Source organism: Nymphalis io, chromosome 3 (assembly GCF_905147045.1).
Source record: "Nymphalis io chromosome 3, ilAglIoxx1.1, whole genome shotgun sequence".
NCBI classification, from domain to species: domain Eukaryota; kingdom Metazoa; phylum Arthropoda; class Insecta; order Lepidoptera; family Nymphalidae; genus Nymphalis; species Nymphalis io.
The window spans coordinates 10,225,620-10,243,762 of NC_065890.1; the positions used below are offsets into that span (position 1 = coordinate 10,225,620).

General features: G+C 28.8%; 1 protein-coding gene across 2 annotated transcripts; it reads left to right on the top strand.

Annotated features, from left to right (window-relative positions):
* Positions 1–764: 764 nt before the first annotated feature.
* Positions 765–17,309, top strand: LOC126781019 (retinaldehyde-binding protein 1). 2 transcript variants are annotated; one of them, XM_050505770.1, is made up of 6 exons: positions 765–918; positions 3,860–4,097; positions 8,850–9,006; positions 9,529–9,671; positions 15,584–15,745; positions 15,948–17,309. In XM_050505770.1, the coding sequence occupies exons 2-6, from the start codon at positions 3,870–3,872 to the stop codon at positions 16,131–16,133; spliced, it is 876 nt and encodes a 291-aa protein (XP_050361727.1). In that variant the 5' UTR covers positions 765–918; positions 3,860–3,869; the 3' UTR covers positions 16,134–17,309. The 2 variants fall into 2 exon arrangements, with proteins under 2 accessions (XP_050361727.1, XP_050361728.1); XM_050505771.1 differs by lacking the exon at positions 765–918 and adding an exon at positions 1,126–1,144.
* The last annotated feature ends 834 nt before the right edge of the window (positions 17,310–18,143 follow it).

Consider the following 18,143-nt stretch of genomic DNA (forward strand, 5'->3'; position numbering starts at 1 on the left):
CGAAAATTTAGTGGTGTTAGCTCGGCACAATATTCGGTTAAAATTTAGTTGTTCTAACGACTGAGTTATCTCGGTTTTATTTGTTTGATATTATTTACTAAATTATCATGCAGTTGGACTATGCATATAGAACAACACAGCGTCGTACTAGAATGATAATATCGTACCTAAAGAAGTTGTAACTTTACACTTTAAATAATTAATTAGGTAGGTACCACTAATTAATTACATGTGTTTTAATACTCAAGTTGGATACGCTGTGCGTAAAAATGTGTAACGTAAATCACTTTGCATAAACTTGCACGATTTTCGTATATAAAAGTAGGTGACTATCTATCTGTCTCTTACGCTTTCAAAGTTAAACCACTGAACCGATTGTGATAAAATTTGATATTGAACTTTGATATTAAAACGCAGGCGAAGCCACGTGTGAAAACTAGTTATTGAAAAAGATATTGAAGTATGAATGTTACTAGGCTTTACAAAAAAATAGTAGGTTAAAAAGATAAAAAAAAAATTAGTTCATTTATTCATCCTCGAGTTTCCGTTTTTTATTTTTTTTGTTGAGTTTACTATAAATTTGTGTTTGTTTTCTTATAAATATTTATGACTGTAAATTATTTATTCAATTAATATTCAAAAACGAAGTTGTTGATTCAAAAGTTTCATTTGATTTTATTTAAGAATGATTTGTTTTGTTTTTATTTCTTATCTCAATTTCCGCCCCTACCGACCTTTTTGTACAAAGAGACATCATCAGCTCTCGGAGGCACAAAGCGGCTGCGTTATCACATGTCTATATAACCACAGCCGAGCTGCGCGCGCGCACACTCGCTGTGTTCTTTCTCACGCAGCACGATCGTTTTCCCGCCTCTTTGTTATTATCATCGGCGCGCGAGTTTCCACTGCGCGAGTGAGGTTAGTGTGTGTGTTTTTTTTTACAATATTCCGCAACCTTATAATTTTGTGAACAAACTGGAGCGTAGGTTTTCCAGTTTCGATCGTGTTGTGTTTGATTTGTTAATTTGTATTTTATTATTTCTGCTATGCAAGGTGTATTTAAATATTTATAAGAATATTCTTTGTTTATACAACTTACACATTTATTAAAATCGACACTTTTGTTATTACTTGGATATAACTGGTAAGAATTATAAATAATTGTACAATTATTATGAAAAGAAAAATATAGTAATAAATGTGTAAAATAGGTACGACAAATAATAAAAAATATACTATATGTGAGGTGTTGAAAAACTAAATTCATGATGATCATAACAGAGACATTAATGATGTAAGTCAATATATATTATACTTGGTATATAAAAATATAATTTACAAATTTACCGTTTTACAACAATTTTTAAGTAATTTATAGCTGTTATATAGTTAATTATTAAGTGTCGTATGGATACAGTCCGCATAAAGTTCTTAGAAATACATGGTCGTTGCCTCTTTAGTTATTTTGTAAATATTAGAAATGGTATGAATCAATCGAAATTTACCACTGGTTTGGAATTTAGATTCTACCAAGAAGAATCAACAAGAAACTCAGCAGCTTACTAATTTTTTTTATAAATAAATATTATAATACAATCAGTGTCAAGCGATCTGTGTCCTGGAAAGTACTGAATACTGTTTCTTAAGCAAATTGAAGTAAAGATATTGATAATTTATTACAGATAATTAAAAAAAATTGTAAATATCTGCCGAAGATTTTTACAGGGAATTTTATTTAAAAGTTTTTAGGTTTTCATTCGGTAGATTCGATCAATAGAATTAATAGATTTTGTGTGAATCCTGAAAAACAATCAAGCACCTACATAGGATGCGGGCAAACTCCAACAAAATCCTATCTGATATGAGTCTGTTACTTGAACGAACTAAATATTATCCCAATCATGAATATTGAAAAGCTTGTAATATTGTACAACATATAAAATAAAATTAAAGCCATTTAATTCAGGAAGTCGGAAGTCAGTAGTCATTCATCTAAAGACATTTTGATGATGTTTCGTTTAGTTATTCATTATGCAACTTTCCTTTTATGTATTCGCATAGTAATTGTAATCCGCATATCAATAAATTCATTAAATATATTATCGTTAATAATTATGATAAATCAGTAACGTAATTGTAAATTCTTAGATTGTAAAATATGTTTGACTTTAGGAATGCATATCCATGGAATTATTATAATTCGAATTTATGAATCCTTTTTCGAATACTTCAACGTCAACGTTCTACACTCTAATTCTTTCTTTCTACAAAACGCCTCGCTCTGACTTAGGTACTGATTATGTCAACGAACAGGTTAAACTATAAGATTAACATTGAAAGAAGATCTTCATTTTATAATATACAGCGTCACAGTAAAAAATGATTTTCCGAAATTTTGCTTAGAAAGTAGACGGTCAACCCCTAATCTTTATTTTCACCCAATCATCCCGTGATTACCGAGACAAGTTAACGTCCGTAAAAATCCGTATTCTACTTGAATAACTGTAATATTTATTGAATTTTATTAAAATAAGAAGGACCTTACTTTTGCGAATCTAAAACTATTTTGAGAGATACTGAAGGCGTACAGACAATGTTTTTGAGCCAACGAAATATACATAATTATACAATATTTTATTTTATAAACTGCCAATAAATCGAGAAATGTTTTTTTTGTATAATATGCATATAAATATTTAAAAATATGTAATTATTCATAAATATATTGCAATATATTCTCAAAATGCCTATAAGACATGAATGCTTTGCCTGAAAAGCTTATCATAGCGAAAATTTATTGACAGCCAATCTGGTAGATGGATAAGTATTCGTTAGTCGCACGCAATTAGTTCTCAGTTACATTTCTGCGGAACCCTAAAAACACCCTTATTGGTCCGGATTTCAATTCAGATTTAATATACGCTTGAAACTATTACAGCTGTTTATTATGTAATAATTTAAAATAAAATTACTTATATTATGTAGACAATGCCATATTAAATAATACTAATAGGTACATTCATAATAGCCTGATGGTTTGACGTGAGTATTTATAAAAGCGAATACAACGTGAACAGTATTCATAAGTAATAATAAATATCAATTATTTATATTTCAAATAAATATTGTATTAAATATAAAGAAACGATAAATTAGTAGGATTATTTTTATGCAAAATATGATTTAATCACTAAACTTAAAAAGGCTGGTATATATATTTTAAATTTATTGTAAGTTTAATTTTCTATTAAAATCTATTTGTCTCTGTGAACAAAAAAAGAACCCACCATAATATTGCATTCGTTACTATTGATAATTATATAAAAATGTGGAGCCGTTTTGAGGTCCACCAAAGGGTCCACCCTTGATTCGATATGTTAATTTACCAAAACAATTGTTTACTTCGGGCTTGTCAATAAAGCGCCTCTGATATGTTTGAATCGATGTCAATGTACTTTAACCTTTGAACTACTTATCTTAGATACAGTAAGTTGGTTAAAAGTTAATACTTATATTTTATATAATTATGTTGCTCAATGAAGGTAGCAGCTAATCAATTGAGAACTGTCACATCAAATTCTAAATGAAGTATTTGTCATCGGTTATTTATGTGATATTAATTAGTGTTAATTATAATTATTTAATGTTATCTTATAGAAAAGTAGTAACTTTGTCGTTTTAATTTGTGCGTGTTTTTTACAATATAAAATATAAACAAAATGTGAAAGATGCAAAACAGTGTAAGCTATATAAACAAATAAAACCATATTGTCATATACTTTTTACTAAATAAAAAAATTGTCACAAGTAATTTTTTAGCTTAATTTATTATGAAAATTAATATGATTATATTTTACAGGTACAGCAAGATGAATTCCAATGAATTTAGAATTGAAAGAAATGTGGAGTTATCAGAGGAGACTAAGGCGATTGCTGAGAAAGAGTTGAGGGAAACGCCGGAGAGGGTTCGGGAAGCCATGGAAAGGTTGAAAGAGCTTCTCAAGGAAAATAAAGACTTATATTTTGGAGAGGACGATGAGTTACTCACAATTTTTTTGCGCCCTTGCAAGTGGTATCCAGAAAGCGCTATGGCACTGGTGAGTACCTGTTGATTTAATAAATTAGCATTGAATTATGGATTAATAATTATAAATAAGTTATAGATTTCTTAAACTGTATAAGTAAAAGTAACCCGTACGCTGAGAAGTTTGCGTAACTTAAGAATAATGACGTTACAGTTTGAGCAACGCTTCAATTACAAGCGTTTACGATCCGATTGGCCCGTCCTAGACCTCTATCGTTATCGTTTATATTTTGGATATGACATAACTGCAAAACTAGAATGTATTTCACAGCTATGTAATAAGGCTATAGAGGAGCAGACGATAAATTGCGACACATTTTAATTATAAATTATACCTTTTTTGGTTCAGACGTTTGATGCGAACTTAATATATTATTATATATGCAAGTTAATTATTACAGTTACTTGGTACAATCTTCAGCATATTTAATAACTGTGATGATGGGCCCATCCACTTTAGGATTAGACGGTCATAAAACTATGTAGGTAAATAGTTTTTTTTTATTTATTTAATATTTCGTGTATTCATATTCGAACATTTTTTTAATTTTAGACAGACTAATAATATTAATGGTATGATTTAAATTTGATGTGATATTGTATGTATATAGTATTAAAAACAAAATTAGACTAATAGAACTAAAAAAGTAAATACACAATAACCACTAAGCTTAGGATACATGCAAATTATTATTTTTCAATGTGATAGAAAGTTAGAGCTTTCATACTTTCTTGTATATTATAGGGTATGAGAGAGACATGACTGAACCGGACTTTAATTTCACTTTAAAGAGGGAAATGTAAATCATATTAATATCTTGCTAACATTTACTTACTCACACTGCTTTAGAAGTCGTTAACCAAATTTTACTGCGATTGCATGTTTATCGTCACCAAAACAATGTCAATAGTTCAGTTGATTTTTTACGCATTTCATGTTATACGTGATTGATAATAATAAATAATATAATAATTATGATCGTAAATAAAATAGACATAAAATAATTAAGGGTAATTTCAAACTATTTAAAATATGTAACTTATTTTTTAATTTACATTTTTTGTTAAAAGCGCAGTTAAAGCGACTTTGTGTTTATACATAGCGAGTTATATCGATATCATTACTCAAACACGGTACACAGTCCATTGTACATCCTACGAACTTTACTCTCGACATAATTTTACAACAATAGGTACAGAAATTTAAATTAAAGTTTTTTTATATTAAATACGACCATGTTGAATTGGCACTTTGGACTAAATTAATTAAAATGAAATGTAACCTTTACCTGGATAAATATAAATTGAGAATCAAAGCTTATATTAATACTACAACTAATACTAACTATTGTAAGAACTGAGACTTTAAATTTTATTATTAAATGAATGTGTACTTGAGGCGTTTAAAAATTAAATATTTGCATTCTGCACGAAATGTTGAACTTAGAAGACTCGGGTTTCATTCAGGATAGAAACAACAGACCGAAGATAGGCTAATGGGGCAATGTCAAAGTGCATTGCATATCAGCAGCAGATAAAATTATCAGCATCGCCCTGGTGTGACATCAGCGTTTATAAATAACAACTTGTCAACTTTATCTCTGTACTCATTCACGTATGACTTTTTCATTTATTTTCCAGAGTATGTCTTTGAATGACAAATTTGTAAAGAAACAGTAGTTCATGTATCTTTAATGCTTAAAAGATAGTAAATCGCTATTGTTGTCTATGTAATCTATGTTACATATTATAATAAACATTTTGCCTTCTTGTTTAATGATTAATCTTGTTTAATTAATTGTAATAGAAAACATACTTTTTAAAATATGCATTTATACTTAAACAATTGGCTGTTGGAACATACGAAAGATTCGCAATACATATTCTACTATCGGTTGAATTAATCGTTGGAGAAAATTACCTTCAAGGTCCTACTTAGTCATTAGTAGGACCATTCGTAACGAGCTCCTTTAACAGAACAAAACTATTATGCTACAATAAATATTTACTTGTAATAAAGAACGCTATCATAAATAATTTTTTTCATACCATTTTTGCAAACGTTGTCTGTGAGTATATTTGAATTTAATCTTGCAATTAAATTTCAAACCAGTATTCAAAATTGAGCTGATATGTTGCTTCTACTTTTGTTGCTGGTGACAATACAATTTAGAATACTAAATAATAATAATTATAATTTGTTGGCACAGTTAAAATACAATAAAAATATGCCTATTTGTCCGAATTAGTTTGTTTAAGATTACATTTAATAAGTTTTTTAATTGTAATTTGTTCCGCGTCACACACCTAGACAGCAATGTGTAGTGCCTAGCAATAAAAGTGCAACCAACCTCTATCGACCTTAATCAGCAATAAATGTGTTAGGCAACAGATAAGCACCAATTAAGGAATCTTAACAAACAAATAAGATTAGTTTAGTGCACTTTGTACACTTATAATGTTATCTGTTGTTTATCTCTTTCTGATAGTATTTGACCGAGGTTTGTCTGATAACTCGGATCCGGTATCCAGACGAATAAATTAGAAATTTAAAACAAAGAAAATATTTAAATGATAAAAATAATAAATATGTAATTTTCTTTTGTAATTTTTTATTCAAAATAAATCTAATCAAATTGCAAAAGTTATGTTATCACATACACACATGAATATGTAATAGTTAAATTTTAGTTAAATGTGTTATATTATCAAAAACTGTAAATAGAATAAAATGGCCAATGTTCTATTTATTTGGTTCGTATAAGTTTAAATATATTCTAAGTAAAATATCGCATATAAAAATTATGAGTATAAAGAACTTAACGTAAATGCACTGACTAAATCATCATGGCTTTGAGTGTTTCGTAAAGATTACTTTAAACGGTGTTATAAAAACGTATGAAAAGTCATACTATAAAGTCGATAAATTAACGAAGGCAGACAGTTATAAATTAAATCCATTCACTAAATTGTAACTAGTTATTTTTTTATAGATCGTTCAAATTTTGCTAGTCAGTAAATGTTTAATTTCGTCACATTATTTATGTATAACGAAGATTGATGGTGAAATTCAAGTCAGGTCGGTAAGGCGTTGCATGAATGAATAATTAATTGTACTAACATTAATTATCTTTTTATTATTATTTATATAAGAGATAAAAAAATCTTCAGAATCGACTCTTTAGTATATATGAAAATTCATAATAATTTTGTTTGAATAATAATTATATCATTATTACTAACATAATTATTAATTATTATCTCTACATCTGTTTGAAATTATTATATTTACCTATTATGTATAGAAACGATGCTAGTGTTAATATAATTACACTTACAATTATTAACGGGAATACGATTAAGCAAGCCCCACACTGGCTAGTAAAAGGCACGGAAGAGTACGTGTTCACTGGTTGCTAGTTTATTCGCAATCAGACGTTAACCTGTCTCTTGGGTAACCATAGTAATTCATGCCGATCAGACTTTGCGTCTTGAATACGGCAGCAATGTTATTATAAAACTTAAGTTGCATATGCTCAAGGTCATTTTGTATTCCTACGCAACAGTACCTATTGTTAGAGATTTATATATTTTGCTTAATAACTAGCATACGAGTATCTAGCAAACGAAGTGTCCTACTTATAAAATTTATTTTGTTGTTTTTGTTTTGTGTAGCGCCAAAAATTTCAAGGAAAAAGTAATATTATTCGTTTTTTTTCTTTTTGGTGCTGCATACCTATTACATACATAATTGTTTTGTCATATAATTCTATTGATTACGTACTAAAATTAGCTTCGTATTCATAGTTGTAAGTAGCTATTATAATTACGACGTTTTTGAGTTGTACACATGAACGTTTAATATACTTTTTATTAGCTAGACGTACTATAAACTGAAGAATAAGATTTGCTAGCTTATACGTAGGTTTGTTAAAAATTTGTAAAATAAATTTTCCTAAAGCAATGCTTATACGTTACATGAATAAGAGAAAATTTGATCGTTTACCTTAATACCCTTGTGTGCGATAAAATTGAATATAATAAATTATATCGTAAGAAATTTTCATGATTGCTCAGTTTCCATAATATCGTAAGTAACAAGGAAATGGCAGACATTATGTTTTGTTCAGCAATGTAAACGGTTCCTTTATTATGATAACAATCTTATAACAACATCACATTATAGACTTCATATCAATTGTCGATTCTTGTTCGAATAATGTTCTAAAAATAACATAAGCGTAAAATTAAAAAAAATAACTTATCGAATTTCGGTTTTTGGCAAAGAAGTTATTAGTTCGACATAGTATATACATTATACATATTGTTGTTGAGGTATCGCTGTTATTACAATTATCAAAACTTATAAACACGTTTCAATTTATTTATGCAATATTACAATAATGGCAGAACAATTTTGGGTGTAATCTTAGGACGTCGAATGAGGCTATTTTGATTGCAATCACATAGCAATTAAGTAGACACGCGAAAAAGAAAAGGATTATTCTGAAGGGCAAACATGATTTTTATTTAATTTAGATTATAAACTATGTTTTATTATGACAGATTTATGCTAAAAATGTATTAGTAGACATTATGTGATCTACCTTACCTTTGTCGTAAAAATATATTTAAGTTAGAATAAAAAAATAATTACATAATAATAATATCTGACTGAACCCATATTACAAAATTGCATATGAAATTAAGAATGTTATATTACTTCACAGTAAAGTCCGTTTTAAATTATGTTATTAAATTTTAGATGAGACGAGTGGCTGAGTTCAAACGTGAAAATGCATGTCTTTTGGATGGCCTGTTACCTGAACACGTAAAGGAATCTTTTCTTGAGCACAAAGTCGTGAATGTCATGAAGGGCCGCGACGATAAGGGGAGGAGAGTTCTAATTGTCAGCGTTGGAGGTAGGAGTAAAGATATTACTTGGAGTTTGACATAGCCTTCAATTAAATAGAAATATATAAATCAGAAGATAATCTGACGAAAACCTTTGGATAAAATATAATAATTACATTTGTAGTATAATTCATTTTATATCTATACTATCACTCATAGAGTATAATGATTCTCTTTAAGTTAATTGATAAATCTCCACAGAGCATAACATAGCGATAAAAATAATCCTAGCATGCAGCAAGCGGATATTATTTTATTTGATAATAAATATATACAGAGAAATATTAACATTAATGATCTATTCAGTTATATACCACCTACTTTAATGTGTGTGAATATTATTACTATAATTTACAACAAAGTTGACAAATGTTGAATAGGAAATCAAATATTTTAGAGATTTTAAATATTTATGCATGCAAAAAATTAATAACTATACGAAAACATAATTTTTATAAGTCTATATTGTATAATTTAATAATTATGATACGTTCTCATACGGTTATTTGTTAAGCTAACTATTTTTTTAGGTACATGGGACCCAAAGAAAGTGTCCGCAGACCAGTTGTTTAAGCTGTTCTACTTGATCCACGAGGCGGCCATGCTAGAGCCAGAATCCCAAGTTCGAGGAACTGTCGTTATCATGGATTTCCATAACATGGGCTGGAGTCAGGTATGTACAATTGCAACTGTTTTTTTATTACTATGTTCATACTATGCATATCATTTGTTTATTTAAAAATACCTGTAGTAATATTTTTAATTCAAATATAAATATAGTCGATTCAGTGCTATCTGTTAATAAATAAAATATGATACTTTTGCTTAATTCAGGCTTTCAAAATTGTTGCTTACTTTAAAAGTATTAGGTTACAAAAATAGATAATGTCATCTTAATAGATAATGTTTTAATATTAAAACTCTCCTATATATCATTAAAAATAACATTTGTATTTTTATAATATCTTAAATATCTGCTTTATACTTATGTTTGTAAATGTTTGGTTGGTCAATCGAGTTCAAAATTAAAAATAAAATATTGTATGTATTTTTGCTAAAGTAGTGTTGTATGCTATAGGTTATTGGACAAACATTAGATAACTAATTATATTTACTTATTTTATAATGTAGGGCTCCATTAGAGTTTGTTTGTAAAACACATTTATTTTTACATACTAAGTTTTCTTTCTTTGAAAAACCACATCTCCTGGCGCATGCCACCCATACTTCAAACATGTATTCTATTCTTAAAAAAGTCGCTGCGGCGTTTTTGAGAAAAGAGGACTATGGAAAAACAATTGACAGCTGTTTGTATTAATTATCATAATATTGTAGCTAAAAGAACTATACCATATTCTTTAGAATAGTTGAAAATTTTAGAGAATTAAAATAAAAATAAAATAGCATATTGCTTAATCTTTGTAGATAGAAAAAGCATAGAAATAAGCGTGTAAGGAACGCGCGGGTAAAACATGAAATTTTGCTATGTATATATTTTCTTCTTCTTTCTCTATCTTAATTCTAGTTTTACGAGTTTATTTCAAAATACACTAAGACCACACTTGCATAGCTTGTTTAATCAATTATTTGAAAACGAAACTATAAATTATCGAACACGTATGATTTTTCTGGCTACAGCCTTGGTGGGTAGCAGGACTAGGTACGGTCGAAGATCGATTATACATGTTATGATATAATATGATTGCTTTAAACTTACTAAAACAACTTGAAGTATATTTGTGCAAAATCGGATACACTTCGCATATTTGATTACATTGATTCATATTACATATATATCGTAACTAATTATCAAACAAATAAATATAATTAATATAAATTAATGAAATTAAAGTGAATGGCATAAAGCATTATATATTAAATACATTAATATTAAAGAGTCTCAATGAAAGAAAGAAGATTATTTTAACATTTTTATAGTACCTAACCTTATTTTTAGTTTGCCAATAATGATATGTTTCTCTTTGCGTCGAAGGTTTGGCACGCTAGTGTTGTTTTCAGGAATTCATTTGAAGGTCATTGTTTATTTATTTACATAAAGAATTGATCAAATTGGCATAATGGTAATTTAAATTAAAAATTAAAGCATCTTAGCGAAATATTATTAAATATACCAAAATCATTGATTCTTAATTAAAATGTTGTTAACTTCGCTTTCACTGCGCGTACGCTTAACGCATGCTGATTACAAAATATTCATGTGTGAGGATATGAGTGTTGTTGAAATTCTTATTTATAAGTTCAAACACTTTATTATAATGCGTACGATAAGTAAGTACGTAGTTGTATAGTTCATTGTCTTAAAAATATAGATGTAGTAAACTACATGAAATAAATGTATAAATTGAATATACAATATATAAAAATACTATATTAAAATCATATGACAATACGTAATTAGCAGTGTATTGTTCTGAGCTGTCTGTGTCTCTTTTTTTAAAAACAACGCCCGTTGGGTGTTATGACTCACGAGTCCTTAACAAAGTGTTTTGGTAGAAGGTAGAAGCAAAGTACAGAAATGACAAAGTAAGCATATTAAACAAAGATACGTATAGTACAAAGACTCTCCATTGTCTCTTTATCGTTTAGTTGCGTTGTTACAAAACGCTTGTGTATTAGATTTATTACTTTAATAGGGCACGTGCCTTGACTTCTTCTACTTGGTCTAGTTTGAATATAATTATAATGATGAAAAATAATGTAATTGAAATGTTAAAAATATTAATACTTCCTTAAATATATATTTACTGGTGGTAGGGCTTTGTCCAAGCTCGTCTGGGTAGATACCACTCACTTATCAGATATTCTACCGCAAAACAGCAGTACTTGGTATTGTTGTGTTCCGGTTTGAAGGGTGAATGAGCCAGTTTAATTACAGGCACAAGTGACATAACCTATTCTATATAAAAAAAATTACTTTATGTTGGTATAGTATAAGCTAGATTATATGGCCGCAAATTCCGAGGCCCTGGGTTCAAACTCCGGGTTGAGCCAATAACATTTTATTAGATGTTTCTGTTGAGAAATTCTCAGTAGAAGCTCGGATTGTGGATGCTGTTAGTGAAGGCGTCGGATCTGCAACTAAACTCATTTTGGAAGTGTCATCCCATGTCAGATATGACATCCCATCCCATTATGAGAGTGACGGAATAAGACGGTGTTTGCGCACATATATGTGTGCACTTCGCTGTGTTAGATTAGCACAGTTCGGCTAGACGAAAGATCGCTGTAGTCGAAATCTGCCAGTATAATGTCATTGTTCATCGTCATCTTCAACTCTATTTTCTATGTAGTTATATATTAGTCTTTTAAAATAGGTAGATGTTTCGTTAGCCTGTTTATTTTGCTATACAATGAGTGTAGTATATTTGTGGCCAAAATTAATAAAATATTCGTTGATAATTTTCATAATTTTGATTTTAACGCAATGCATATAAAACAATTGGGTTCATATAATTTTCCAAGCAGGATTTGATATACATTAACCTTGACTTACCGATATTATGTACTTCTACTTATAAATGATTAATAAAAATATCGATTAATGTTATCTTTAAAAGTGAGGTATTTTGAAATCATGACAATGTCAATTTACATATAGTGATAATTGTAATCGAAGGACAGGTGTTTGATTTATATAAAAAAAATCTATTATAATCAATCATTGAAATCATTAATTATGTTTGTGTGTGCAATTTTGTAAATTAAAAATCATTTTGTATCGATTTAAATTTAGACTATATTGATTCAATATTCCCACTTGTTCGAATGTTGACACGAATAAATTAACTCTCTGAATTCAATAAGAGTTAAGTAGTAAAGTAAGAGTAAATTCGATGAGTTAGGATAATATTACTAAAGTGATCTAAACAGTACTTCAATATATTTAGCGTTAATGGCCGGTTAAATCGCTAAAACATTATTGCAGATTACAAATATACTTAATTATAAAAGTTTTACAAATCTAATATTTGATGTTTTTTTTTCGTGAATGAAGTCAAGACCAGAAATTAGAATATGGAACTTCCTTTGTTTTCTTCTGGATAATATTAATCACTGTATTTCACATTTTGATGTCTTTTCATATTAAATAGTAAAGTAAAACACATTTTACATTTTATTTACAAAAAATATCGTTTACCTATTTCTTAATAAATGTCGAATTATACTTTATTAACATTTCAGTAATACAGCATAATCCGATTTCTCAATATTATAGAGACGATAATCAAAATATGTGATAAGTTAAGTCAATTACAATAAAGAACTCGACTGACCTTACGTTTAAGTATAATAAAATCCTGATTGTAATAGAAACTCTATATAATACGAGTTTATATATGCAGATCACGTCTAAATTGTTATTGTTGTTTGAACATTATCGATCGATACATCATTAACGAATATAACTCGACTTCCTCACTTGGGATGTTCTGTTAATATTTCAGAAAAGGTATCTTTAAAATATGTACATATATATTATAATTGTATGTATATAATTTTGTATTGAGAGGAAAATCGTAACGCAAGGTTTTGGCTCAAGGAGCATCACGTCCGAGGCTGTGGAATGATTTCGTATTCCTTGAATGTATAGTCTTTTCTTTAGTGTTATCTCGTGGTCAGAGTCGTCAGTAATATTGTCCGTATCCCTAAAAAGATTTGTTTACAATATATTTCATTAAACCGTTTGCTGTGCTTATTGGTAAAATAGATTCTGAAAAGCTGATATAGTAATATTATGTTTCAATTTTAAACAACTCGTTTTAGGGCTTTGTGCAAGCCCGTCTGGGTAGGTACCATCCACCCATCAGATATTCTACTGCCAAATTGCAATACTTATCATAATTGTTGTATTTTGGTTTGAAGGGCCAGTATAATTAACAGCATAAGGAACATAACATCTTAGTTCCTGAGATAGCTGGTGCATTGACAATGTAAGGAATGGTTAATATTTCTTACAGTGCCAATGTGCTGATGTGTGCTATGGGCTGACTTACCATCGGGTGGGCTATTTGCTCGTCCACCTAATTCACGTATTTCATAAAACAATTCGTAAAATCAAAGATAGTTCAAAATATGATGCATTTGTTAGTTCAAAATATGATGCATTTGTTGTTGATGAGGGTATCACTGTAAAAATGGTGGTGCCTGTTCAAAATATACATGCATAAGTAGGCTTAGAGTCTTCCGAGTAATTTATGAAACCGAAATATTTGTTAATAAACATATGGCATGTCAAATATCTTCGGTTTTCCTGAATTGTGTTTGTTCTGAATATATTTAAAGCAGTTCGGTTTATGTATCGTTTACACATGATAGACAAATATTTTAGGTAAACTTCCGTTCATTGTCAAAAATGAGTAGGATACGTTATTTCCTTTACAAAGGAAGGACATACGCAAACGGACGACGCAAATTGTTCTTTGTAAATATATACCCTTTCAAGTTTGTTTATCTGATCTGTAATGGCCTCTAAGAGTCCACCGCAATTAGGTTTTGTGTTACATATGTCGGTTTATCTTAATTGTTAGTATATTTTAGCTTCATTACAACTAAAACTGATGGGTTATTTATCACAATCTAGAATTAATTTTGTTTGAAACGTTTCAATATATATTATAATATTTGTTTGTAAGTACCTACTTGGAATGATAAATCAAAACATCTAAAATAAAGAATTAAAATAACAACATGTTATTAAAATAATTGTTTTTATCAAAGCAATAGTCAGAAATTATTGAAATTATCTAGACCAAAGGTTAATAAATCAAATGATAAGAAAGAAATTTTATAATGACGATAAGTCGGTCTAATTAACCAATCAAAGTTATGTTACAACACAATACTAATATAATATTATTTTTATTTGATTTCCTCTTCGGCCAATATTTAAATCTTTCTTGTAATGTACGTTGAAAGTTGTATGTTTATCAGTCGTTGTGATACTATCACGATTTCTTGAATTGATTTCAATCTTAGTTAACACACTTATCGCGAATTGTTTCGGAATGAACGCAAAATGTTTTACGAATTTTACAGAAACTGTACATACAAATTTTTTGTTCCTTCTTAACTGTTCAGAATCTTGTTTCCAAAATTCCGGAAGATACTAGTTTTTGTATTCGCAGGTTAACTTTTCGTAAAATGTAAGATAAAACCAGTTTGAGCATCATGCATCAGGTTGAGAACATCAATACAATTTTTACTATACCTTAGGTAAAATTCGTGGAAGAGATATTGAAAATGCGGATTTTATATCTTAGCAAGCATATTAATGATTTTCAAGTACTTAATGTGTTTTACGATTCATGTCGTGTATTGTAGTAAAGGAAAATCATACGAGGATATATTTGTTTCCGTTCGGAAGAAAATGTAATTGTGAGACGCATCCTTACCAAACCATTTACGCAATGTAATTTATAGATTGGTATTATGATATGGTATTAACATTATTGATGATTGAAGATGCTTATGTTTTTATTTCTCTGTTATCTGTTTAGAAATGTATGTATGTGTTATTATATTTTGGGTGTGTATGAGTATAAACTCATAAATTTTGTTTTACAGACAATGGGGCTTACACCGGCGTTCTCCAAACGTCTGCTGACTTTTATTCAAGATGCTATGCCTCTTAGATTAAAAGAGGTGCATTTTGTAAAGGAGCCTATGATTTTCAATGTCGTATGGAAAATGTTTAAGCCTTTGATTCGTGAAAAACTAAAGACCAGAGTAAGTAAACTATAGATTTTATTGATTGCGGTGTAATTTGTTATATATTTTTTTAAATATTTTAATATATACGATTTAAAAATGATCATTATGAAAGAAAAATTGTGAAAAAATAGTCAATCTTAACTTAATATAAGAAAACAAACAGCGTGAAACATATATGTAATTCAAATTTTTGTATGTATTTTGGTATAATTTCTAGATCTTCTTCCACGGCTCGAAGATGGCGTCTTTACACAAACACATCGCACCAACGCATCTGCCAGGCGACTATGGCGGCGAGCTGGACGCTATCGACTACGGCGCTGCCGACTGGTACCCCGTCATCAATGATGTCCTTCCCCACATTAACAACTGGAATTCATATGGGTTCGTCAAAAAGGCGTAATACATATTTAATTTAACAAAAACCAAACTAAGTAGACTGTTATGTATGGTTATAGTATGGTTTGGTTTTTTAGTCTTAGTTAACTATTTGCCATAATAAGAATCATGTAATCAGAGTAACTGTGGTATTGCACACGAAATTTCTTTTGGTTGGTTTCAAAGTTTTATATACATCGTAAATTATAAAATATAAATGACTTTTTCATTCAATATATCAGTTTTGTTTTCGTTTAAGTACTTATTCGTACATAAATTGTGCCTTATTATATTTAACAATTATAATTTTAAATGAATTTTCATATACATATTTATAAGTAGATGTTTTTAATATAAATTAGTTTAGAATTAATGTAAGAAAAACTATGAATATAGTAAACAGTATGAATTTAATGATAAACTTTCATGTACAAATTATGATCATTTAATTTTTATTTATAAAAGATTATTGATGTATGTTATTCTATTGTCCTGAGGAAGGAACACATAGGCAATCATTTTCATATCATATCATAAACAAGGATCAAACGTGTAAATGCTTTTTCATTGTTACATTTACACTTTCCTGACTTATATATTATGTATACTTATATGAAATATTTTGCTCAAATCGTTTGTAATAATCATGTGGGGTTGACGTGTATGATATTTAAAATTAATCAAATTACGTCAATATTTTTACATTGTTATATTAATGAAATATATTATAATTTAGCAGACAAGATTATAGTTTCTAAGCGTTCGTCTGTTGTTGTTTGAAATACTTACATTAAATGAGGTTTGAGCGGATTTCATGACATTCTATAAAAAAATTATTTTTTATATTTTTTTATACTTTGAGAAATGAATAAATAAAGGCTGTGAGTGAAAAAAATACTGGTTAAGAACACCAGTTTGTTTCGTACAATATATATCAAAATACTTTCTACAGCTTGCTGTAAAAAAAATGAATATATATTTATAGAAATAATATAATAGTTCACATGATATAATTAATTCAGATGTAAACAAATACGATCCACGAGGCTAAAGCAAATAAATCATTTGAAATGGTTTCTTGTAAGTGACTTGTTGACAAAGGTTAAATTAGCCTTAATAGACATTGATAAAAATTCTTAAAACTTAAATTCGATATGTGTATGTTTTGTATGCGTGTGTAAAAAATATAAGAGACTGTATATTATTGTGTTTCATTTCTCTGGAACTTATGAAAATGAAGTAATCTGTGAATGAAAATCTTTTTCAATATTACGGGTATTGTCCTTATTCACTACGTCGTGCCTCCACACTCTCTATAGAATTACATCGGTTCGCTGTCCATCATACTAATCTACTACTAAACTACATATGTATATAAAGAGCAGGGGCGGATTGCGTACCTTGGTTGCCCTAGGACGATGGAAGGTTGTCGTGCCTACTAGTTGATTTTTTCAATTATCAGAATCTTCATACCGGTATTTTTTGCATAATACTATGGACACATATTTTAGTGTTTAAATGTTGATGTCTGGTTTCACAGTGGATGCGACTACTAAAAAAATGTCACCAAATTTGACGCTGTAGGAGGGGCCTTCTTGGTCTATAGTGAAATCCGCCTCTGATAAAGAGGTAACTTTTGTCGGTTTGCTTTACGCAAAACTACGATACGATTTTAGTTTTATTTCGGAATTAGGATATATTGTTTATACGTTGGAGGTTTTATGAGACACGAAAACTGGAATTAAAATGAATAATATGCATAATCTTATTTTTATAAATAAGTTAGGTATAATCACCATTTTTAAGATAAAGGGGAAAAATAATGACAGATGTAGTTTAGGTTAATTGTCACAACGTGTTTAAATAATTAATTATCATGATAAATATTGATTTTTAAACTCAAAGACAAAATTTACTTTATTCGATTAGTCTCTCAAAAGCACTTTTGAATTGAAATTTTAAAATATGTTTTTAATATATATATATATATAAATGGTGAATGGAAGTCTGTGATTTCAAAGTAAGAAGGTATCAC